This window comes from Lepisosteus platostomus, chromosome 8 (assembly GCF_059453375.1).
Source record: "Lepisosteus platostomus isolate fLepPlt1 chromosome 8, fLepPlt1.hap1, whole genome shotgun sequence".
Taxonomy (NCBI): Eukaryota; Metazoa; Chordata; class Actinopteri; order Semionotiformes; family Lepisosteidae; genus Lepisosteus; species Lepisosteus platostomus.
The window spans coordinates 48,896,061-48,919,308 of NC_142618.1; the positions used below are offsets into that span (position 1 = coordinate 48,896,061).

The 23,248-nt window shown below is 35.5% G+C and overlaps 3 protein-coding genes across 10 annotated transcripts in view; 1 reads left to right on the plus strand and 2 right to left on the minus strand.

Moving 5' to 3' along the window:
* LOC148657468 (E3 ubiquitin-protein ligase RNF31) overlaps positions 1-10,497 on the plus strand; it is a 28,700-nt gene extending 18,203 nt beyond the window's left edge. For 7 of the 8 annotated variants that reach the window (XM_088643769.1, XM_088643768.1, XM_088643770.1 and 4 more), the window contains 8 exons: positions 858-947; positions 3,455-3,569; positions 4,230-4,348; positions 6,161-6,274; positions 6,352-6,409; positions 6,888-6,984; positions 7,411-7,579; positions 9,488-10,497. In XM_088643769.1, coding sequence (XP_088499895.1) covers positions 858-947; positions 3,455-3,569; positions 4,230-4,348; positions 6,161-6,274; positions 6,352-6,409; positions 6,888-6,984; positions 7,411-7,579; positions 9,488-9,652 — 927 coding nt within the window. In that variant the 3' untranslated portion in view covers positions 9,653-10,497. Of the gene's footprint in view, positions 1-857; positions 948-3,454; positions 3,570-4,229; positions 4,349-6,160; positions 6,275-6,351; positions 6,410-6,887; positions 6,985-7,410; positions 7,580-9,487 lie in introns of those variants that run through there. The other variant, XM_088643776.1, reaches the window with a different exon arrangement.
* A 743-nt stretch (positions 10,498-11,240) lies between these two features.
* Positions 11,241-17,877, minus strand: LOC148657469 (inositol monophosphatase 1-like). Its single transcript, XM_088643777.1, has 9 exons — positions 17,857-17,877; positions 16,160-16,236; positions 15,794-15,927; positions 15,364-15,468; positions 13,812-13,857; positions 13,369-13,477; positions 12,929-13,037; positions 12,219-12,370; positions 11,241-11,729 (listed from the first exon to the last, which is right to left on the minus strand). Exons 2-9 carry the CDS (start codon positions 16,220-16,222, stop codon positions 11,617-11,619), a joined length of 831 nt encoding a protein of 276 aa, XP_088499903.1. The 5' UTR covers positions 16,223-16,236; positions 17,857-17,877; the 3' UTR covers positions 11,241-11,616.
* A 3,022-nt stretch (positions 17,878-20,899) lies between these two features.
* On the minus strand, positions 20,900-23,248 carry LOC148657470 (inositol monophosphatase 1-like). Its single transcript, XM_088643778.1, has 9 exons — positions 23,106-23,248; positions 22,766-22,836; positions 22,551-22,684; positions 22,204-22,308; positions 22,077-22,122; positions 21,884-21,992; positions 21,586-21,694; positions 21,321-21,472; positions 20,900-21,142 (listed from the first exon to the last, which is right to left on the minus strand). Exons 2-9 carry the CDS (start codon positions 22,826-22,828, stop codon positions 20,979-20,981), a joined length of 882 nt encoding a protein of 293 aa, XP_088499904.1. The 5' UTR covers positions 22,829-22,836; positions 23,106-23,248; the 3' UTR covers positions 20,900-20,978.

The following is a 23,248-nucleotide window of genomic DNA, read 5'->3' on the forward strand; positions in this document are numbered from 1 at the left end:
GACTTTAAAACAATAAGTTATTTTTGTTTAAAAAGTCACATTTTAATTTTTCCATATAAGACTCCTGATTAGAAGAGTGTGTCAACATTTTCAATCGTATTACTAGAAATTGGACAAAATAGACAGCGTTTGGTGTGCACTCTTGTAGGGTTAAGACTACAGTCAAATAATGTGAAAGGTTAGATTAAAGCCAGTGATGTCTGGACTGTAGAATTTATTTAATGTTTAGACCAACAGAGGACTATCTTTATTTGTTTTATTTAATAACATTAATATTATTAGCATCAAATGATAGACTGGAACTATATAAAAAATAAATGAAGAATTGAATCAAAATCAAAGAAAAAATCCACAACATATCAAGTATGTTACAGGGAACTTAAGTATAAAAAATAGTCGTGTGTCAATATTTTTGTATTATTTAAATAAAAATTCTATAGCTTAGCTTTTTCTATACAGTTCAGCATGTTTTTATTATTTTAGGATATTTGAGGCTACAACTGGCCATCTCATCTTGTATTGTAATAGTTATTTGGTCCTTTAGTAGAGATGCACAGGTAAGTTATATAATGTAATGAAAAGAAGGCCTTTTTCATTACTTGTTCAATCCAAAGTATGTGACTAAATGAACTCATTTTCTCATGTTAGATTTTATAATTAAACAGAAGTGATCTGAAATATAACTGGATTTGTAATTAATTTTATTTTTTACTGTTTCAAGGTGTGCTTTAAGCCTGGTGATAGTTTCTTTGCAATCTGATCAAGTTGAAATGTTGTGGAAACCTCCCCCTTTACTCTTCCCTCTCTGCAAAACACGGAATACAACTAAAGTTACAAAGTGCTGTGTTTCCTTCCAGTGTTCATTTGGACTTCTGCACGAAGCTGACAGACTACGGATGGACTGTCCTTCTTGTGGGAAAAGCACCTGCTATCAATGCAAGTCTCCTGTAAGTCTGAATAAAACAGAAATTCTTGAACTCCAGTCTGTATTCTGGCATCTCATTTAACAATCAATTTATTTCTTAAATTTTGACCATAGATTTTTAAGGAAATGAACATCTCTTTGTTTATATGCTCACATAAATAGGGATATAGTAATTGGCAGGGCAGTGTCAAAAAAGTTATTAGGATTAACTGTAACTGTATAAATAACTGTATTATTTTTAGTGTGAATTAAAGGAATTGATTTTTAAATTGGAATACATTCCACTGTGAAGACAAACCTGTTTGTCCAGGACATTAAAAGGTTTGTGCAGCTAAACTGGAAGCAGAAAATCTGGTTGTGATGATGTCATTTTTATGGTTTCACAAAATTCTGACACCATTGTTCCCACAAGCATAATTCCCACCCCTCCTCTTCCTATAAATTTCAAGTTTAAAAGAATGTTTGACAATATGTGACTGAAACAAAGGTTTCAATCAGGTACAGTATGTGGTTTGATTTCTATGTTTTGAACATTGCTGTCAGTTTGTGATCTCCAGTTGAAGATGATTTTTTTACAGGAGATACATGCAGTGCTTCAATCCAAAGCAACCTTAGTTGAAAACAATGAACTGTAATTTCTTACATTGCATTTTGTTTTTTGCTTAAATTTCAAAATAATAATTTTTTAATGTGAATACCAACATTTTGGATTGAATATAACTGCAGGTGAGCTTCAGAGGATGTAAAAGTTTGATTAGGAGAACAGGATGTTCTACCCATCAATGTGTATTTTTAACACAGTATCACAACATCAAGTCTTGACTTGAAAATTCCCAGCATCTCCACCTCCACTATTTGTTCCGGTAATGTGTTTTATGTTTCAGTGACTCTCTGTGCAAAATTAGAATGTGTCCCAAGGTTCTGTTCATACTTACAGCAAGGATCAGCCTTATTGTTTCCATTTAACGTTTTGAAGACCTTAATGAGATTGCCCTTTAGGTATCTTTTACAGATTCTGAAAGATTCAGTTCATTTAGTGCGTCTTCATAGCTCATCTTCTTAAGTCCTAGAATGAGACTTGTTATTCTCTAGATATTCGTGATCTGTTTTATAGTGTAGAAAACCATATACAGTTTTGCAGATACTGTATGGTCTAATTAGGCATTATTCTGTTCTTCTATAACAGTTCTTGATGGCGTCCTTATATCAGTTTTCTGAATAATTACCCAATATTTACCCAGTTTACTAAATATAGAAATTGTATTGTTTAATATTTTTAATCAAAAACTGAAATACTGTATGTTGATTGTGGAAGCATTCACCCCCTAAGTTAAAACCTGATGGAAGCATGAATTACAGCTGTGAGTCTTTTGCTCAGGATCTGTCATGTTTGATGGAGATCTTTGATGAAAATAAATTTTCAAGTCTTGCTTGAGATGTTCTGTTCAATTGAGACATTTGGCTTTGCCACTCGAGGGCTTTCACTTCTGTTTTGTTAAGCCACAGCAGTATTGCTTTGGCCTTGTGCTTTGTGTCATTATCTTCCCAAAGGGTGAATTTTTGTTAATTCAGTTTTATGTCGTTAGCATTCTGAAACAAGTTTTGCTTTAAGGTTTGCTGTAATTTACTCCCTCCGTTTCTGTCTCAGTCTTCACACTCTTCTCATTCTCCCACTCCCTGTTGATGAGAAGCAGCCCTGTAACACAGTGCTGCCATCATCATGCTTGACAGTAATCCGTATGATTGTTGAATGGTCTTGAATGAGTGATGGACTGTGTTGGGTTTGCACCAAATGTAACACTTTGAAATGAGACCAGAAAAATTCAGTTTTTCTTTCATCTGACAAAACCTCTTCCCACAGTTATGCAGTCTTGTGAATGCTTTGTTGCAAACTCCATGTGGGATTTGTGATGTGTTTTTTTGCAGTAATGGCTTCCTTCTTGTCACTCTGGCATATAAACTGGCTTTATGGAGTGACCAGAATGTCACCAACTCATAGGCATTTTCTCCAATTTCAACCTTGAAACTCTAAAGCTATTTCAAAATTGTTGTTGGCCTCATGGTGGCATCCGTAACCAGATACTGTATCTCGTTCCTCAACTGTTCAACTTGGATTTATTAAATTTGTTGAAATAAATATAATGAGCATCAAAGGAAACTTAACACTTAAAACTGCAACAAATTCACTAAGTTATCAAGAACATTACTATCTTTTGTAGTAGATACACTGAATTGTATTGATCAGAAATGGTACAGATACATTCATTATGCTAATTAATGATTGATGATAACGAATAATTGATTAATTGAGTGATACGTTTTTTTTAAGATGCTCATGATATATTGAACAACTGGAGTTATGCTGTAATTACCCTAAACCCAGCCTCACACAGCCATGCAAAACCTGAAAAAACAAAAGGTTTATACGTGTGTCATGGTCATAGACTCTAATTCTATAGTTATAATCCCATTCTCTGTTCATGGTTAGTGTAACAGAATGTATTTTAATTTATTTTGTCTTTTTCTTAGTGGGCTCCACAGCATGAAGGAATAACTTGTGAGAAATTCAGAGAATGGCAGCTCTGCAACAATCCTGAATATCAAGCAGATCGTCTTGAGCATTTCCTTAGCAGAAATGAAATAGGTAAGCAATCTGAAGTTAAGCTGGTGGTTGAAAGCAATCAAATATGTAGTCTGTTGTATCTCATAAGAAGAGTAAATGCTGGCTCAATTTAGGAGTCTTTTGTTTTCAAGAGCAATGGAAGGTGCACAGCTTAAGGGGAAATTGACTGTGGCACATCGCACTTGCAGGATAATATAGAGTTCTGACAAGAAAGCTACTTTTTTGTTATAGTGTAATGTTATGCAGTGTAAGAATTGCAAAATATGAAATATCAATTAATCTAAAAACCGGGTCCTGAACCCAGCTTGCTATGGAAAGCAAATTATAAAAGGTAAAAATAATTACATTCCCTATAGGCAGGGAATACTGAGCATTAGACTATATATTTTAATTTTTACTTAAATAGCTTGGCATTAAAGTAATAACCATGCAGCTAAGCTAATAAAACAAATGTTCATTTCACATTAAATTAATTCAGTTTCTTTCTACATATAGATATTCACAGATTTGTGAGTTACCAGAAAGCCTGATTTCTTTAGATCTAAATAACAAATAATTTATTGGGGAATATGTTTCCCCAATTTTTATATTAGCAAGGTGAACATTTTTAGCTCTGTTTGAAGTGTTTTTTTTCTAAATAGCTTAAGGTTAAATATTAACTAGGATTTATTCTTTTTTTAGATTGTCCAAATTGTACATTTCGATTCTATCTGTCAAAAGGAGGCTGTCTACACTTCAAGTGCACCCAATGCCAACATGAGTTTTGTGGAGGATGCAACAAGCCGTTCAGAGTGGGATCTGTAGGTGTTGGTGTTCTTCAGATTGGTGCTGATTTCTTATGTGTCTTATCCACCATTTTGGGCACAAGCAATAGAATTGTAGAAATGCATGTGATTGATTTGTTTATATTCTTTTCAGTGTTGATTTTAACTTACCTTTTCGTCCCTCACAGAAAAGGGTTGTAGAAGTACTACAGATGTATGAAAATTCTGCAAAATATTAAATCTTGATTTTACTTTCAATATAAAATAGCCTTGAAACAATCAGTGTGCACATGTATATACTGTTAGAATTCAAAGCCTCCCTCCAGTTCGAATGGATTGCTATCTGCCACCTATTAGTACTTGATAGCATTTTTACATGTTCTTGAAAGATCTGAATCTGTAGACAACATAAAAGACTTCTGTTTGCAAAATATTTGTAGACAGATTGTCAATAGATAGTAGGTGATAGATGGCTAGAGAAGTACTGTGTCATTGTGCAGCAGTGCAAGTTTTCATTACTGCATGAGAAACTCATTTATTGGTAATCTGCAATTCCCAGTTCCATTTCATCTCAGTTTAATTTCACCATTTCAGTTGTCCTTAACTCTGACTCAAGGGAACTGTGAAATTATTGAATTCTTGAATTTCGTGAAGTACAAAACCTCAGCCTTTGTCCAAACTAAGAGAAAGAAACTAACAGTACAACACTGCCACCTCTACACTGAACAACGGGGACAGGGCACTGCTGTTTGAAGCATTTTCTGGGGCTGCTGCTAATTTATTTTTCATTCAGAGTGAACAGTATGCACCAGGATTCATCTGTCTAAAGGTTTATTTTACTTTCAATGCTTTTGGGATGAGTATAGTTGTCAATGCATATTCACACATGTGACCATTGGCTTCTGGCTGCATTACAGATGTACAGCTTGTATTGCTTCCAGCAGTGGTCACTTCTACTATGAAAGTCAGAGACTAGTAGCAGCTCTCCTGTTAATGCCGAATGTTTTTCAACATAATTATTTACCGACTGTATGCCATTTACAGTATGTTAGACAAAGTGTCAGTTTACGTGGTATAAAAATATTATTTTCCTATGTTAATTATAATGTTTTGGATTTGTTGCAATTATAAGTGATCTGTTTATTTTGTTGTGGCACGGAGGCACAGTGATTAGCATTGCTGCCTTGCAGAGCTGGGGTCCTGGGTTCAATTCCAGATGCTGTCTGAGCAGTGTTTGTATGATCTCCCTCTGTTCGCATGAGTTGGCTCAGGGTGCTCCGGTTTCCTTCCACAGTCCGAAGACTTACTGGTTGGTTAATTGGGTTCCGGGAAAACTGCCTGTGGTGTGAGTGTGTATGCCCTGTGATGGACTGGTGCCCCCCTCTGGGATACCCCACCTTGCTTGCTGGGATATGCTCTAGCTTGCTCACGACCCTGAATTGGATGAAGCGGTTAGAAAATGAGTGAATGTGTATTTGAATGCTCAGTATATAGGACTGTTGCAAATTGTTTTCAATTAAAACTATATATCCGTGGCATTGTCTATAAAAGTATTAAGAAATTTGCTTTTTTCTCGTTACAAAAGCTATTTTTAAAGTTTCTCAGCCTTTTGTCTGATCCGTTACATAATCAGTACTCTGCTACTATCTGAAGATATTGAACAGCCACCTCAGTACAGGGAAATACGAAGGGCCCTTATTGTTTATTTTTAATGAAAACATATGTGCCAATAAAGCAGAATTTAATTGAACAATTATTTTCCTAATGTGGACAATAGAGAACATTTAAATTGCGCATCATTAGTGAAAGAAACATTATTTTCAGTGTGTGATTGTCCTCATTCGTCAGGCTTGCAGCTTCTCAAAAGAATGCCATTTGAAGGGTCTTCATGCGCATCACCCCAGAAACTGCCTCTACCATCTACGAGACTGGCCTGTGAAACGATTGCAGCAGCTTCTTAGGGTACGTGCTGTTACAGTTATTTCTTGCTGGTTCTTGAGACAGAAAAGGAATATTCTGTAACATTTTTTTTCTTACAGAATTACAACATACCTTACTCTCTTGAAAACCGAGCTGAGGATAAAAGAAGCTCTACAGGTAGTGTTCACCGTTAATAGAAGTTTTATTACGAGGCTTATGAGTGCTGTGTATTTGTAAAGTGTGGACATACGGTTTAGACAACAGTGTTGGCTAAAGTTATTCTAAATCAGTGATCAAAATGATAAAAGGAGAAGCTTTTGTTTTCTAAAGGAACTGCAGAATGTTTAGGCAAGTCTAAGACCCCTGTTCTTTTTCCTAAGACCAAGTGCAGGTATCGCACTGTATTGTTTTGCACCAGACTTTAAATAGATTATTCACATTTGTGTGAATTGAAGTAATTTACTTATTTTGATACGTCATGCCCAAAGTGGATGTTTTTTATCAGTGGATGTAGATTGCAGTACAGTAGTGCTTAGCGATTGATTTGTATGGCCACATACAAACACTAATATAATTTTACAGATCATCTGTGGAAAATATGTTCTATAAATGTTTAGAAGTAAGACTGCATTCAGTGTTTTGGTGTGTGTTTAAGGAATGTGCACTGTTTTGGAACATAAAGAAACAAGTGATGGGGTGGTAGAGGAGCAGTGTGGGAGACGAGCTCCAGTGCTTTATTCAGGATACTGCAAGTAAGTTTCAGCATCACTGATGTATTTGAATTTCATTAAAATTTCTAAATTTCCATTTTTTTGTACCGTAAAACAGTTTGTTGCTTTATGTGCATCTATTAATTTACTTATCCAGAGCCCTGCTATATAAAACAAATATACTAAATGCTATATAGATCACATATAGTACCAACAGTGATTTATCAATGGAGTTGCCTACCCCCAAATATAGGATTGGATAAAAAGTGATGCCCACAGCTCTTACATAACACCGTTGTAACTTTTCCGATAAAATCTTTGTTTATGTAGAAGGACCTTCAGATGATAAGTAAAGCTCCATTTCTATTAAAAGAATGCTTGTATAAAATATAAATATGCCATATCTGTGGTATATTTTAATATGTCATTTTTTATTCTAATTCATTTCCTGATTTAAACATTTTTCAGACTGCATTATAAAGAATATTTGGTGGAGCTCATAAATAACCATTCCCTGGATCCTGCAGTGATGTTCACTATTGATGAAATTGCTACTGAATTACAGCGCTGGAAACTTTCTGTCCCTGAGAAAATGGGAGGAGAACTTGCGGCACATTATCAACATCGACTAAGACGAGTAGGATATTTCTAATGTTTACCGAGGCAACTTTTTGAGAATTTAATTACAACCAGTATTAATGTCACCAGATTGAATGAAGCTGTAGTCCACAAACAGAGCAGCATAATAAAATAATTAACATATCAAGTAATAGGTTTATTCCACGCTTAAAAGAGAAGAAAGAAAACACAACATTTCGGCCATGGAGCCTTCTCCAGGTGTGCGAAAGACAGGGCAGTTAGCAAAGGTAATGTAGCAGGAGAACAAAAGCTGGGAGAGAGGAGGAACGAGAGGCGGGAGCAGGGGACAGACAGAGTGGCCAATCAGGTAGTGTGAAGTCAGGATAGGTGAAGAGAGGTGTTAAATGAAACCTACAATAAATAGAGAACTTATAAAAAAATTGTCATTAAGAGAGTGGAGTGCAATAATTAACATATCGCCTTATAAAAATGATCAATGTTGAAGTAATTATACTACTGTGATAAAATAGAACCATATCACTGGTTGCTTGGCCTAATGCAGAATAGTTGCAAAATGTTGCTATTCATCCCATTGAAGCAGATTCAACAATTTAACAGCTTCCTTATATTATGTTTAATAATATTGTAATTATGAAGCACTAACTGTAGATCTTTTTATATACTGTAGTTTTTCTTCAGTCAGTACTTCAACCTGTTGGAATTAGACTATTTTTGGGGCACTGCAATACACTGATAAATTCATCGCTTACTGTAGTAGGCTACAGTATATATAAGAGTTTATCATTATAACCACTTCCAGGGTTACGTAAGTAAACTAACTTCACATAAAAAACTCTCATGGGTCCCATAATAAAAGTTTACTTTAGATACATACAGAGCAAGGAATGTTTATAATGTGGCAGTAAATTTTCCCTGGAGAAAGGTCTTAGCCAATTAGATGAACAAAAAAAGGTATACATAATAATTAGGCTTCCTGGGCCTCCGTGACTGGGTGACAGGTGTTTTTAACCTATTGTAAAGCAAATGAAAAATAGAGGAAAACCTTTGCTAAGTGTAGTACTTGGTTTATCTGCGGAAACAGTATAGAAAATTCCCTTTATCTTCAAAACTGCTACTAATGTTAGATTCTGTCCTTCTACTTCTGTTATTCTTATGACTAACACAGTCTCAAACCATTAAGTTTAAGGACCTTGCAAAATGTATGGTAAACAAAGTCATAAATCATTTCTTTCAATGGCATAATTATTCTTTTCCACACTCTACAAAGTGTACAGCAGACTAATGATCCTTTACTTTACAACATAAATAACAGTTCAACAGCTTAGTAACACAGAAGCTCATCAGATCAGTAACAAGTAGCATTTTATAGGTATTCAAGAATAGAACACCACTTCCCCCTTGTCCAACGAATCTTTGCCCAGGACTCTACAACACTGTGGAATAAAAGTTATAAAGATATCTGCATTTTTAACACATTCTTACCATAATTCTTCAATTGTGAATATTTAGTCACTTAAGCACTTTTACAGTTAAGCACTGTGTCGATGAAGTTCAATCATGAGTTGAATTCATGTGTTTGTGGACCAGCATCCAGTCTGTGGTACGATCCTGCCTTGCACTCTATGCCTTCAGGCTTAGGCTCTGTCTAACCCTAACCCCCCTGCGGACAAGGTATCAATTGCCATTTTGGTAAACCTCAACAGTCTATTTGAAGCTAGAAAGGTTTTATAAATTCTACCCTCGAAACCATAACTTAACTTTTATCTGTTTCAAAGTTTGTAATCGAGTTCCATGACTCTATAGTCTACCATTATACTCAGAAAAGCTTTGCGTTCACTAATGAGTTTTGTAATTTATGAATACACCTTGAATCCGAGGGATTGTGCGGGTATTTGCAGAAAACATGAAGACTTTAGTAATTTGTGCATTTTTTTTAATCCAACAGAAGCTAATTCAGGAAGTGAAGTTAATGCCAGACAAGAGAAATCTGAAGAAGACCTTATCAGGACTTTCATCTACAAGGTTCCCTGAGTCTGCACATGCTGCTTCAACAGAGAGGAGGCAGCATGATCTCCTTACAGACTTGCAATTGCTGGTGCTCAATGAATAAATGTTATTCAATTAGTTCTTCCACTAGGAAACTGTTAAATACTTTTTTGTGTCATGCATATTTTAAGTTAATGCTGGTAATTTTCTATTTAAAATATATATTTTTTAAAAAACAATTTAAAAAATACAGTTTCTTTACATGTCTTAAAATAACATACAAGTAGTAAATCTACAGTCATAACATTTTTAGATGGCAAGAAACCTGTGATCATTTTTTTATGTGTTATTCCTGTTTTAGCTACTCAGCTTTCATTAATGAGGCACCAAATTATGGATTCATTGCATGGTGTAAATTTGGTACCATCTACAACTATTTTGATCATCATATGAATAAAATAGTACTTGTTCTGCTTTGGTAAGTTTTCAGAGAATCCTGGCATTATAATTGTGCAGTTATAATTTTATACATTTTTAAGACAAGTAAGCTTGCTTTAACATTTCAAAATCTATCAATCTTCTAACCACTTCAAGGTCACAGAGACACTTGTAAATACTTTCACTAAATATTATATACAATAGATTCAGTCCAAATGGGAAAAGTACATATACGAGATGTTGACTTTTTGTTGAATTACCTGATATTTTGTAAAATAGTCAATGTGTGTGTCTGGTTTTTTTCATGCAGATTATTTCATGCAGCATAGTCAATAAAACAATTTGAATGTGAAAACAGACTGCATGATAATGAGTTTTGCATGTGGTCTACAAGTTTAATAGGAAAAAAGAAAACTTATAGTCCTTTAACATCAATGCATTTTGTGGCTTCAAACTCAGATGTTGGAGACATTATGTGATGTAAAAACTTTTTCATTATTCTACAAAATAAAATACATTTTGCACTAAAAATTTTTAAGTATAACTCCGATACAGTATAAGTGCTACACTACATCATTGAACACAACGCACCAAAACTAACACCCGTGAAATTATCAAATTAGTATCAAGAGTTTGGAGCACAGAGGTGCATAAACATGCATATTGCAAAGGAACAAGTAGAGATCAATTCCATGAGGTGGAGTAAAAGAGCAAAAGTAAAAATAAATGAATGCCTATTTAATATATATATATCAAGAATTCAAAAAACACATAAAAACGCATACTGGTAAGTAATATATGGGATTTCTAGATGTAACATTATAATAGGAAAAAATAGTGTAGATTTCTAATTGGGTACAAAGATACCAATGTTTTCCTTCTTTTAAGATAATGTAAACTGCATTTTGCATGACGTTTACCTTAACTGTGTTCTTTGATCCTTTTAAATACCAAATAATTCATGTACATTCAAAAAGAAATAAAATAATTTTACATAATTTATTATTTTTAATTCCTGAACCAGAACAGTGAATTCTATTAACCTTATTTCTGAATTTAAGATAAAAGCATCAAGAAACTGTGTTGTTTCAAAAACACCTTTGCACTGTTGCATCCAAATCAGGGTAGATGAGCATATAGCATATGTTTGTGATTAAACAAGTCATCACTGTTTTCTAACTTGATAACAGAACATGGTATTGAGTGATCAGCACTCAGAAATACTCCAGAAACTATACTGACAGAAATATAGAGTAAATGAACTGTATACCAAATTTTAAAAAATGCAGTATGTTTAATTAAGCATGAATCTGCACAAATGACAGATGTGTTCTTCACAGTAAAAAAATGTTGTGACAGGGCTTAATTTAACATATATAAAATCCAAAGAACATAAGTGCTATCTAAACAGGTAACGTATTACACATCTTTGGTGACATCCAAGATAATAATTTATATCTTTAATATTATTTATGCTTCATATTATGGCATTTACTGGAACAATCTGACTGAAGTACGCTTTAAAGTCCCCTAATCAAGGGTCCACTGTCCTAACCACTATGCCACTTTAAGAAATAAAAAGTATTTTCAAGCTAAAACACAAAATATTCATCAAGTCTTTCAAAGAGAAACTATAAAATAAGTTAACTTTCATACATCATCTCTTTCAACTTGAAACGTTTCAATTTCTTTTATAATTCTCTCTGCAATTATTTTATTGTTGGCTGCCAATGTTCTTCGGGACATAAGATCAAAAGGCCCGCCTGAAAAATAAAACAGATTGAAGGCATCAGAACCTTTTCTACCTTTGCTGTCTTCAAGATGATGTTGACAACAACATTCTTGAAGCTAACACATAATTACTTTCTGAAACTACAAGGTGTTCAGTACTCAAAATTATAATTATATCTAGATGGGTACTTACAGTATGCTTTGTTCCTGTATTTGTAAATTCAAGTAAGAAATAGATAATTCTGCATAGAATTTCAAAGAGTTAAACAGTTCCTTATATATAAAAGAAATTAAGCATTACGTTTGACAGTTATTCTTTTTTTGTATCTAAATTATAAACCTTATAAACTTAGGAAGACAGCAATCTGCTGCATCATCTAAAACCAGCCATATACCATTAAAAATGGTGACAATATTTGTAATAAGGAAATTGATTAACATGTCTAATCTATAATAGTTCTCTCACTGAAATGTTATATTTCATTTCTATTTGCAGGTAAGGGAAAATAATTTTTGCATACCATCCACATCTAGTAAGATACCACCAGCCTCTTTCACAATGACGGCACCAGCTGCTACATCCCAGCAGTGGATTCCAATTTCAAAGTAGGCCTCAGCTGCCCCCGAAGCCACTAAGCACATGTTTGTTGCTGCAGTACCCACCCCTCGAAGCCTGAGAAATCAAGCAGCATTCAATACTATCAAGGAAATGACTTTCACACATTAACTCAAAATCAAAAGGCACATCCACATAAAAATAAACTACTATATCCTACAATCTTTTCATCAACTTGAGGTTAATGTAACAAAAATAGAAAGAAAGTACTTCTAATAAAGCATGTATATGTTATGCACATCAGACTGGGGAGAAACAACAGAATGTGTTAATAAAGTAGAACTGTGAGAAGAAGGTGGTACACATATAGTAAGACAGTCACACTGCAGAAGTAAACTTATATTGTTTCATTACCTCCCAAATGTGTATGCGCAATAAAGAAAAAGAGGATGGACAACAGACTTCTTTCGGGACTACTCATCTGGAATGGAAATAAGGTCAAGCGGAAGAGGAAACCAGTACCCAGTACTTGAACTACCCTGTAATAGAGGGACCAGCCCCCAACAAAAGCCTGTTGTGTGCAAAAATACATGTTTTGTCAACTCTCCCCTACACAGTTCTGGCATTATGATCAATCAAAAACGTGAAGAATCATAAAACTACACTAAAACATACCCATGTACTGGAATGGACAAGATTTTCTGCATGGTGGAGAAGATCTTGCTGACTACTTCTGGGTCTCTGTTAGATCCCAGCTCAGTGATGATAATGGACTGCTTAACGTCTAGGAAAGAAAAATAGAAAATCTATTAATCTATTATCCTGTTTATCTACTATAAAAGCTACTTCATGGAGCACAGCCTTTTAGGTGATTTGCTGCCCATATGCCTGAAACAGGACTCATGTCCTCAAATAAATTACAATACTTCAAACTTAATTTTGTAGTTATTAGTCACATATTAGACCTCCCCAGTGACCCCATGCTAAATCAATCCTTGAGAACATATTATGGGAGCCTGTATTGCCAGTATTAAAGGAACCGTAAAGCTGTTGAGTTCTGTCATGAATTCCTCCTTGTTCATGTCTCCTACATGCTTAAAATATTTCCCACTTACCATCCTGATTTGATACTGACAGCTTGACACCATTACAAAATGCCCCTTTCCCTTTCCGGCCAGTGTACATTTTATCTTCCACACAGCTGTAAACGACTCCAAATTCCAGCTGCAAAACACATTTCAAGATATTTTTTATATCTTAAAATATCTTAAACTTCCCAGCTATTAAATGACATAACATTCATGTATATAGATTCAAATTCTATTTGAGGGAAAGGTAAATACTGTCTTAGATGATCTTTTAGATTAAATCTGTATTCTGTGTTGCACTTACTTATGCATTTTCATATTTTCATATTTGAGCAAAATTATAAATGATAAAAACGCAACAGAGAATTAAATTATTAAATGTGAATTATTCAATAGGCTTCAGATGCAGCTTATTCAGCTTCACGTCCAGGACATCTTTGCTTTGCTTTGAAATTGAAAAGAATTGTTACCTCCTTATTGACAGCAAACCCAATGGACACTGCAACAAAGGGAAACCTAATAAAAAATACAGAAAATACAGACAAATTAGAACGTCTAAATGGCCCCTGAATTTGAAAACCTGCTATTTTCTATTAACTTTGATGTTCTACTTGTAAATGCTGCAAGTGGATACCTTGCAGACACTCCTAGAATTACAATTTACTTATAAACAAAGCTTCATAAGATGATTTTACTTGAGTTGTTTGGATATAGCAGTACCAGCCCACACATGTGAACCAGTCACTTTCAGGAACTACTAATTGCACTTAGTTCACTATGTTGCCACATACTGTATGTAGTGTATGTAAGTTTAGAGTCAAAACACTGTGTTTTCCTTCCATTTGTGTGGTCTCCAGAAAATGACACTAATCATGGATGATGAAACGAAGAATGCTAGTGATACAGTTTTATAAGAAAAATGGAAAACTGTAAGCTCTGATGTGAAATTAAACATCATAAAGTGTTCAGAGAACGGATGACGTCTCAAATGCCCTCAGATGCTGCAAGGAATTTCAGAAAAAGAAGGCTACTGTCCAGATTTCCCCAGATTTTTAAATGCCTCCCCCCAACAAATGAACCAGAGTGAACCAGAAATGAACCAGTCCTTGAAAGCACCCCGAGTTCCCCTTCACAACCTCCACAGAAGTCCTTCTCATCCTTTCATTATGAAACTTGCTTTTCCACAAGAAATACTGTACCACTCCCAAAGTTTAAGGTGGCACCAACAATCAAGGTAAATAAAACTATTAAATTTTATTGTCCTACTATTTAATTACTTGTATTTAAACCGTACTGTTTAGTAATATTTCACTTTGCACAGCTAAAGTAACCATCACTCGCAATATGTTTTAGTCCACAAAAGATTAAACAGGCTTTTGTGGGCTAGCCTAGGAACATACCCAGCACTTATAACATTGTTTCTATGGGTTCCAAACAACTAACTTACAACTTTGGAACTTAAGGAACAAAACACATTTGTAAGCTGGCAACTTCCTGTACAATATAAACAAGCCTTAGCCCTACACAGAGACCTAACTCAATACTAGTATTTCAGATACACTGAAGAGGTAGGGAGCTGTAGACTTCAAAGGAAGAAGTAGATACTCATTCCACACTCAAAAGTAGGAAGAGTATGAGGAAATACTTTTTTTTCATATTCTCGTATATATTTCTTCTGACATCTGAAGAAGACTCACCAATTAAAACACAATGTTTTTTTATTTTTCCTTTTCAGCTACTTGCCTTACACCAATAGCATTATTAGAAGCCAAGGCAATGTAGAAACAATGTAACATTATGCACTACTGACATCAACTATTTAAAAACCAAAGCATACCACATAACCCCATTTTGAAAAGATAACATGGGATATGAAAAGATGAGGAAGGAAACTGAGACATATTGATTTTTGGTAAAAGATGGAGTTAAGGTAAGGGCAAAACATTCACTCAGTAAAAGGCCTCAGGTAGACACTGAATAAATTAAGAGTTAGAACAATAGAACTATAGATTAAATGCCAACCCGTGCACAAAGTTTGTTGTGCCATCGACTGGATCGATGATCCAAGTGGGATTGTCTGTCAGTATGCAGGGCTGTCCAGCAGCAACAGACTCTTCACCAATAAAACTGAAATGAACAGAAAAGGAAAAATGATGACATTATTGTGGAGGAGAAACTATCTTTCACAGTGAGATGAGAAAGAAGAATAAGACTTCAAAAGGTAGTGGGAACTGCATAAGAAATAATGTAACATAGTATAGAATTCAAGCACAAGCTATCAACACAATAATGGTCAGCCACATGGTAAAATATTGTCAATTTAAAAAAATAATTATATTAATCAGCAAAATATACCTCTGATAAGAAACTTTTTTCTAAGTATATTTTCTATTTTTCATTATTATTCTGTGCTGTTCTAACTACCAATTAAATTCATTTAGTGAATACGCACCTGTGGGATGGATACTTCTCTCTGATAGCTGTTATAATCAGCTGTTCCACTTTTTGGTCCGTCTTTGTTACTAAGTCCACTGAAGAACTTTTATGCATTATTTTCATTTCCTTTTGTAAAGCTTCTCTAATAACCTGGAGTGAACAAAAAAGGTTGCTTTTTTAATTCAAAATAAACATCAAGAAGGCACATTTTAGAAAAAAAAACACATAATAAATTTTTAAGAATTTCTTACTAAGAAACGAAAGTGTTCTAATTTTGTGTTAGCAGGAAAATCTAGTAGACTGAAATATCATACATCTGGGAGGGACAGGTTATACTTGCTCGGACAGTTATGTGTGAAATAAGTACAAGCCGACAACTCACTGCTCCAGCATCCCTTGCAGCAGCCACTGCATGGTCCATTGCCTCTTTCCAAGGGTCAGCCATTTTGTCCAAAGTTTCTAAATGTCAAATGAATATATGAATAAATGACTTCTTATTAAAACATTAAAATGAATCCCAACAAAAAAACTGAACTGCATCCTTTGACAATGGCAAATCTACAAAATGACTCTTATTCTGTTATCTGTAAAGGAAAATAAATCTCAGGAATAACTGCTAAAGGGCGGAGTGGTGGCTCTGTGGCTAAGGATCTGTGTCTGTGGCTGGAAGGTTTCCAGTTGTATCTCGTGGCTGGCAGAGGAATCCTACTCTGTTGGGCCCCTGAGCAAGGCCCTTAACCCCAACTGCTCCAGGGGTGCTGTATAAATGGCTGACCCTGCGCTCTGACCATGAGCTTCTCTCCCTGTCTGTGTGTCTCTTGGAGAGCAAGTTGGGGTATGCCAAAAGACAAATTCCTAATACAAGAAATTGTATATGGCCAATAAAGTAATATTATCTATCTAAAATCAACATTTATAAAATACAAAATTGAAAATAAATAAATATTAAACTCATAAAGATTAAATGTAGGATAATTTAAATTACACAATATCATTAGATACTGTCATTGACTGCTGACTTACAGTATGTATCTAGCCTGCTTCCTACTGTATCTGAAATTCTAAGTGGTCTCTGAAATTTAAATTTAGCTAAATATAAATAAAAACAAATCCTTTTAGTTTCTCATTGGTATGCTTTAATGTGATTAATATACAATTCAAGAGCAAAAGAAGCAAAATCAATATTGTTTATTGTAAATATAAAGTAATAACATAATAAATAATAATGTGCTCATTTTAGACCGTTTTTAAAATAATAAGCAGAAAAACTTAAACTTAAAAAAGATACAGCAAAATGTAAAATCAGGTGTGAGTGCATCTTATGCACTATTAATAATAGCAGCTTTCCTTATGTCTCAACTTACACATATATTCCTATTTCACAATTTCAGTTAGTTTTGTAGGCCAAATAAGATTATTTAGTTGACTTTTCACACGCACACAGACTTCCGAGTTCGTAAGACACTGCTTCCTAATAAAACAGACTAACTGAGCAAATATAAGAGCATTAGGATATAGCTATTACCCACAACGTGTATCCACAATATTCCAAATTTAAGGATCTAAGACACCGTAGCTCACACCCGACATAAACGCGACATATACTATACCTACTTAAACCCAGACTAAGAACTAGTTACCCCGTATTTGTAGGTAATTGAAATCAACTTCATGTTGCAAAGAGTAATGCAGTTCTTCAAGTATATAGACTACATTATCAAAGCATCACTGAAAGATGCACAAAACTACCTAATTCAGCTTTGCTGTGCGCGAGTTTCAGCTGGTGGTACCAGGCTACAGACATACTGTATACTGTACTGTACCTTTCAGTGCAGTTTTGTCCTCCTTGGTCCACAGGTCAGGTTTACTGTACGTCTCAGTGCTCTAGTTATGCCTACGCAGTGAAACTAATCGAAGGCCAGACAACTGGGAAATCACTATAACAATAATAGATTCATATTCATCAGTATCATTTACATTACCGCCTTTGGGGGTAAAAAAGACAACCACAGATGAGATATGATGTCGAGTTAACGAGCAAAGCTAGAATCACAACACAACGAGCTTTGAACTTCCTACCTCCGTCTCTCCTTCCTGTTTAGCACGTCACGAGTTCGTCTGATGCAGCTAAATTGCTGTCTTAAAGGAAACACTTGCAAAATCCTAGTTTCCTCATTCTGCTACGACTAATATAATACATTTATAGATCTGAGATCTGCATACAATTTTGCAACGAGTGACAAAAGGGAAAATGCATTTAGACAAAATACACATGCGAACAAACAACCTGGACGTTCTTACTAAAGAGAAAAGCCATAATCCGCATTTTTTCCAGAAAAGGGGAGTCTGGATGAAACTCCCCTGCTTTACAATCCACACTCAACGAGATTAAAAACATTTAGTGTTTTTTTCCTAGTAATTAGACACAATAGTAAGTGCCTTCATTAGGGTGGATAGTGAATTCCTTTGAATTCTGCAAAATCTCCATTTTAAAAATGTACCCTCTTTAAGTGAAATTGAATTATTAATTTACTGTTCATTACTTTTACTTTATTAACCCTTTACAATTTCTTGCATTAGGAATTATCTTTTCACATACCCCAGCTTGCTCTCCATGAGACACAGACAGGGAGAGAAGCTTGGGGTCAGAGTGCAGGGCAGGGTCAGCCATTGTACAGCGCCCCTGGAGCAGTTGGGGTTAAGGGCCTTGCTCAGGAGCCCAACAGAGTAGGAATCCTCTGCTGGCTGCGGGATTATACCGACTGTACAGTGGGAACTCCACGATTCTCTTTTTCATCATGGAAGATACATTGTCCTTAAAGGCACACTAGTTTGAAAAAAAATAGTCTTGGGGAAACCCAGTACACGGACTTTCCTGTTTGAGTTTGACCTGGCTGGAACCCACTGCACCAGACGCACCCTTAAAAATAAATTGAGGGATACCCACAGGCCCATTCTGGTTCACATTGTCTTGCTTGTCTTTGTTTAGACAATTTGTCCACAATTTGTACAGGTGCTATTTTTTCTCCAGCCTGGGGAGACATTGCACACAGTCTGACTCTCCTACTGGAGGCCTTTCACATTTACTTGCTGCTTTGGATCTCTGGAACCAAGTTCATTTTTCACCAGGAGAAAACAAGGAATAAAATATTTCCCACATTGGAAACAGGATTCGTGAAGGTTAACACTGTTATTCCCCAGAAACATGCAGCTTCAGGGCTGACAAAATCTACCTTCACTTAATAACATATTTTACTTCAGTACAAGTATTTATGATCTGAATGTGTGCACAAAATTACCCATTGAGTTGAAGTGACTTTCATTATTACTTTCTTTGCTCTGGGTCACCACAAAATTTACAGGATTTATAAATTCTTTATCAATGTAAAAAGAAAAAAAACATTCAGAATCACCTTTTTCAAAAAAGGTCTGGCTAAAATGCTTTCCTCCTAACCTTGAAGTATATTCTAAAGCTTATATTAACTTCTCATAATACAGAAAATATTTCTTTCAGTTTCTTGAAAAGTGTTTGAAAACAAAATTATTATTCATAAACACAGCTGAAGCTTTTGATCAATAGATTAAACTTAAACAGTCATAGGCTCTTTGTCAGTGTGGCAGATACCTAAATAAAATTAACAGCATTCATCTTTTAAACTTATTTCCCACAACAATAGGTTATATTGTCATTTCAAGCATTAAGTTTCATCTCACTTAATAAATTAAAATAATTAAGAGTAGCTTTCCTTACCACAAGGTGCCGCTGACAGATACCTATACTTTGTGCAATATAGAAACACAGAGCTGTTGCACTGATCAGTTCAAACAGGATATTTTGGAAAAATGTGGAGATGCAGGCAACAGCATTGAGCATTTAAATAAATACAAAGACAGTTGCTGACCAAATTCATCGTATAGTTCAAAGGATTTCCCAAATTATTCAACTATTATTGGTAGCTTGAATATAGAAATTAATTTAATAAGGGGGGGGGGGGGGGTCCTATTGTAAACCATGCTTCAGACATTTCTGTATTGACTTGCTTTTTCACTTTGAATTGGAAAAACAGTGCAAAAGGATCAGTAGAGGGCAGGACCTATACAAAAATAAAACTCAAATAAAAGCTCTTCCTGTACAAATGTTTATCAAACATTTAAATATCAAACAAAAATAGTGACTGGAAGTGTGGGGTATTTTTGACTCAACTACTCACTCAGGTAAATGGGAACTTGCCAATGAGCTCAAAATGTTATCGCATCTACAAACACTAAACTGACTAGCACAGGGATTCCTAATCTTTATCCTAGGGACCCACATACCTGCTGGGTTTTGTTTCCTTTTGATCATGTGAATAATTGAGCCCTTCATAGACCACAATGGGTTTAAATCTGAACTTTTACTTCATGCTTTCAACATTTAGATCTCCAACCTCTAAATGGGGAGGAGCACAGGGAACCTGGGGCCATGCACATGATAGTTTCTCTCAAGGAACAGAATTGGGAACCCTCACTACCACTACTGTATTGCAGGAGGACTGTAGTCCTACCAACATGGCTACAGCTGTTCTTTGAAAAATTGCATCCATTTAAATGACAAAATGGATAACTGCCTTTCGCCAGACACCATGCAGTCATAACTGTTATTTGGATTAATTCATGACTGAACTAAATGCATTTATGTTTTAAGAAATCATACAAACCAGTAGGAATGAGTCCCCACACTATACATTATATTTTGAACACTGAAAGAAAAGGCGTTTTGAAATTCTCACACTAGCCCCAACACCTTCCGAGTGCAAGGGCATTAAACTGACTTGCACCCAAAGAAGGCTCCATAACAAAACATACTTTTCAGCATGGAATAAACCTTAACAGCCTATGCATGCTGACACCACTATCTACTTTAACGGATTAGATGTCAGGCTTAAAAAAAAAAAAAAACTAGCACCAGAAGATGGGAACTACAAGTACAGGTCTTTGGAGGAGAAAATCAAATACTATAGTAATAGAATATGAATGAGTATTGAAAACATTAACTTAATGCAAGTGCTGCTGCCCCCCCCAAAAAAAAAAAAACTAAAAAGGAGAGGTAAATCGAGATTAGCATCCAAATAAAGGCACAAAATTCCTTCCAATATAGATCTTTATTTAGTGAAAACCTGAAAGTTCTTGTCAAAGTTTCACATTTATAAAGCAAGGGTACATCATTTTTCCCCACTGGGATGACCATTTACATTCCCACTCACACCCTGGGGCTTCCCATCATCCCTCTCACAGGGAAAGGCTTCAATCTCTCGGGCAATCCTCTCTCCAACAGCTCTGCTACTCGCTGCAATAACCTTTCTGGACATCAGATCAAACTCGCCACCTGTGGATTACAAGAACTCAGTCTAGTTGTTGCCCTCGTTTTCTTTTATATTGACAATTATCTCATGGCAAAAGCCTTGGAGGGTAACAATTTGGTTTGTTAAATCAATATGAGCCTTAAATGGAACAAAACAGGAGATCCTGCACAATTGAAGATCTGAATTTAAAACCCAACTTACCATCAGTATCAAGCACCACACCACCGGCCTCCATTACAATAATAGCAGAAGCAGCAATGTCCCAGCAATGCATCCCAATATGGTAGTAAGCATCAGCTCCTCCTGTGGCTACCAGGCACATGTCCACCGCAGCAGTACCAACAGCACGGATACTGAATCACACAAAGTCAAACTGGAGATAAGGGACCCAGTATGTAGCTAACCATGCTTCCCACAGGACTTTAATACCAACTGTGATGAGCAGTAGAACGGAATGGCTTCTTACCCATGAACTGGGATCTTCAGCAGCTTGAAGATGTTTGAGGTTAGTGTTTTCAGAACATCCTCCTTTCGTTGAGTTCCAATTTCAGTCACAACAAGTGATTGTGTTATATCTTGAAATAGAAAAGGGTATGGAGGCATTGTTTAACAGAACAAAGTTCACTGTAGATCTAGACAATGAGCAATACCGTAGTCATATTGTATACTTTACTTACAGGAAAGGCTTTATCACTCAAAAGGTGCATTTAGGTACAAGCCTATACACTTTAGTAAAGTGAAGAAACCAGTCTTGTGCTACATACCCTCCTGTCCAGAGACCCGCAATTGCACTCCATTGCAGAAAGAGCCTTTTCCTTTTCGGGCAGTGTAGAGTTTATCTTCCACACAGCTGTAAACTATCCCGAACTCCGTCTTGAAGAGAGAATTATCTGTCACCACAGAGTGTGCAAGGACTTCTAAATTGAAAGCTTAATGGCTTTCAAAGCTTCAGCTTACCTGCTTGTTAACAGCAAAGGCAATTGAAATGGCAACAAATGGAAACCTGGAAAGGACAAACATTTCAACACCCACTCTACTAAAATGTACATTCACCCACTACTCAATTCAAGATAAGAAATTCAACCTGTGCACAAAGTTTGTAGTTCCATCAATTGGGTCAATAATCCAGGTGGGGTTATCAGTCAGGGTGCATGTTTCTCCAGAAGCAACAGATTCCTCACCAATAAAACTGGGGGGAAACAAAAAAACATACAATGAAAACTAAAGCTGGGGTCCACAATGGTTTACTGTAAATTAACCCTCAAAGCCAGAAGGAAATTTCACTAAGCATGGCAAGCAAACCCAGACCCCAGTTTACATTTTGCCTCATTAGTACACATTTAGGACTGACTAGAAAAGCAAACTGTTAAGTCTTCACTATAAAACCATTTATGGATCATAAGTCATTATAGAGAAGAGATGCCATCTCACCTATGAGTTGGGTACTTCTCTTTGATTGAGGATATAATCATCTCCTCAATTTTGTGATCAGTTTCAGTCACCAGATCCACTGGAGAACTTTTCAACATCACAGTCTTCTTGCTTTTAGAAGCCTCAAGAATAGTCTGTGGACAAACAAGCTTAGTATAAAGGTTTTCTATAACTCAAATCATTTCCAATAAATTGTTTATTTAGAAAAAGCCTACCTCTCTTGCACTTGATGCAATGGAGATCCCAAAGTTCATGCAGTCTTGCCAGACATCTGCCATTTTTGGTGCTGTGGGGAAAAAAATGCCTGATGAGAAGCTCATCTTGTCAGATAGCTACAGTAGTATGCCTTTCAACAGAAGAATGAACTACAACTGCAGATCTCTTATGGCCATTTTATTCTCATATTAAAGGGGAGGAGAAAAATGTGTAGTAGGCGAAAGTACCACAAAGTTTACGACTATAGCAATCTATCATTTTAATATGCAATACGACAGCCGAGAACTCCAACTTAGGGAAAAGACACAAAAATAATGAAACAGCCTTTACAAAACGTACCCCTTTTAACTTATTATTAATCTGCTTAAAAAAAAAAACGAAGAACTAAAACAATGCTTGGAAGACAAGGAAACTAATATATAGAGAGCTCGTAGACGAATACAACATGTTAATGATTAGTTTGGATGCCCACGAGGAACATT

What these genes read in the sequence shown, in the direction of transcription:
- LOC148657469 (XM_088643777.1), bottom strand. Translation starts at nt 16,222, where the DNA reads ATGGCTGACCCTTGGAAAGAGGCAATGGACCATGCAGTGGCTGCTGCA. An exon ending in ACAACAAACTTTGTGCACGG is followed by an intron (nt 13,858 to 15,363) that starts GTTGGCATTTAA and finishes ATTTTTTATTAG; the next exon opens with GTTTCCCTTTGTTGCAGTGT. An exon ending in TATCTTACTAGATGTGGATG is followed by an intron (nt 11,730 to 12,218) that starts GTATGCAAAAAT and finishes TTTATTTTTCAG; the next exon opens with GCGGGCCTTTTGATCTTATG.
- LOC148657470 (XM_088643778.1), bottom strand. Translation starts at nt 22,828, where the DNA reads ATGGCAGATGTCTGGCAAGACTGCATGAACTTTGGGATCTCCATTGCA. An exon ending in TTGCATCAAGTGCAAGAGAG is followed by an intron (nt 22,685 to 22,765) that starts GTAGGCTTTTTC and finishes GTTTGTCCACAG; the next exon opens with ACTATTCTTGAGGCTTCTAA. An exon ending in CCTTTGCTGTTAACAAGCAG is followed by an intron (nt 21,993 to 22,076) that starts GTAAGCTGAAGC and finishes TCTCTCTTCAAG; the next exon opens with ACGGAGTTCGGGATAGTTTA.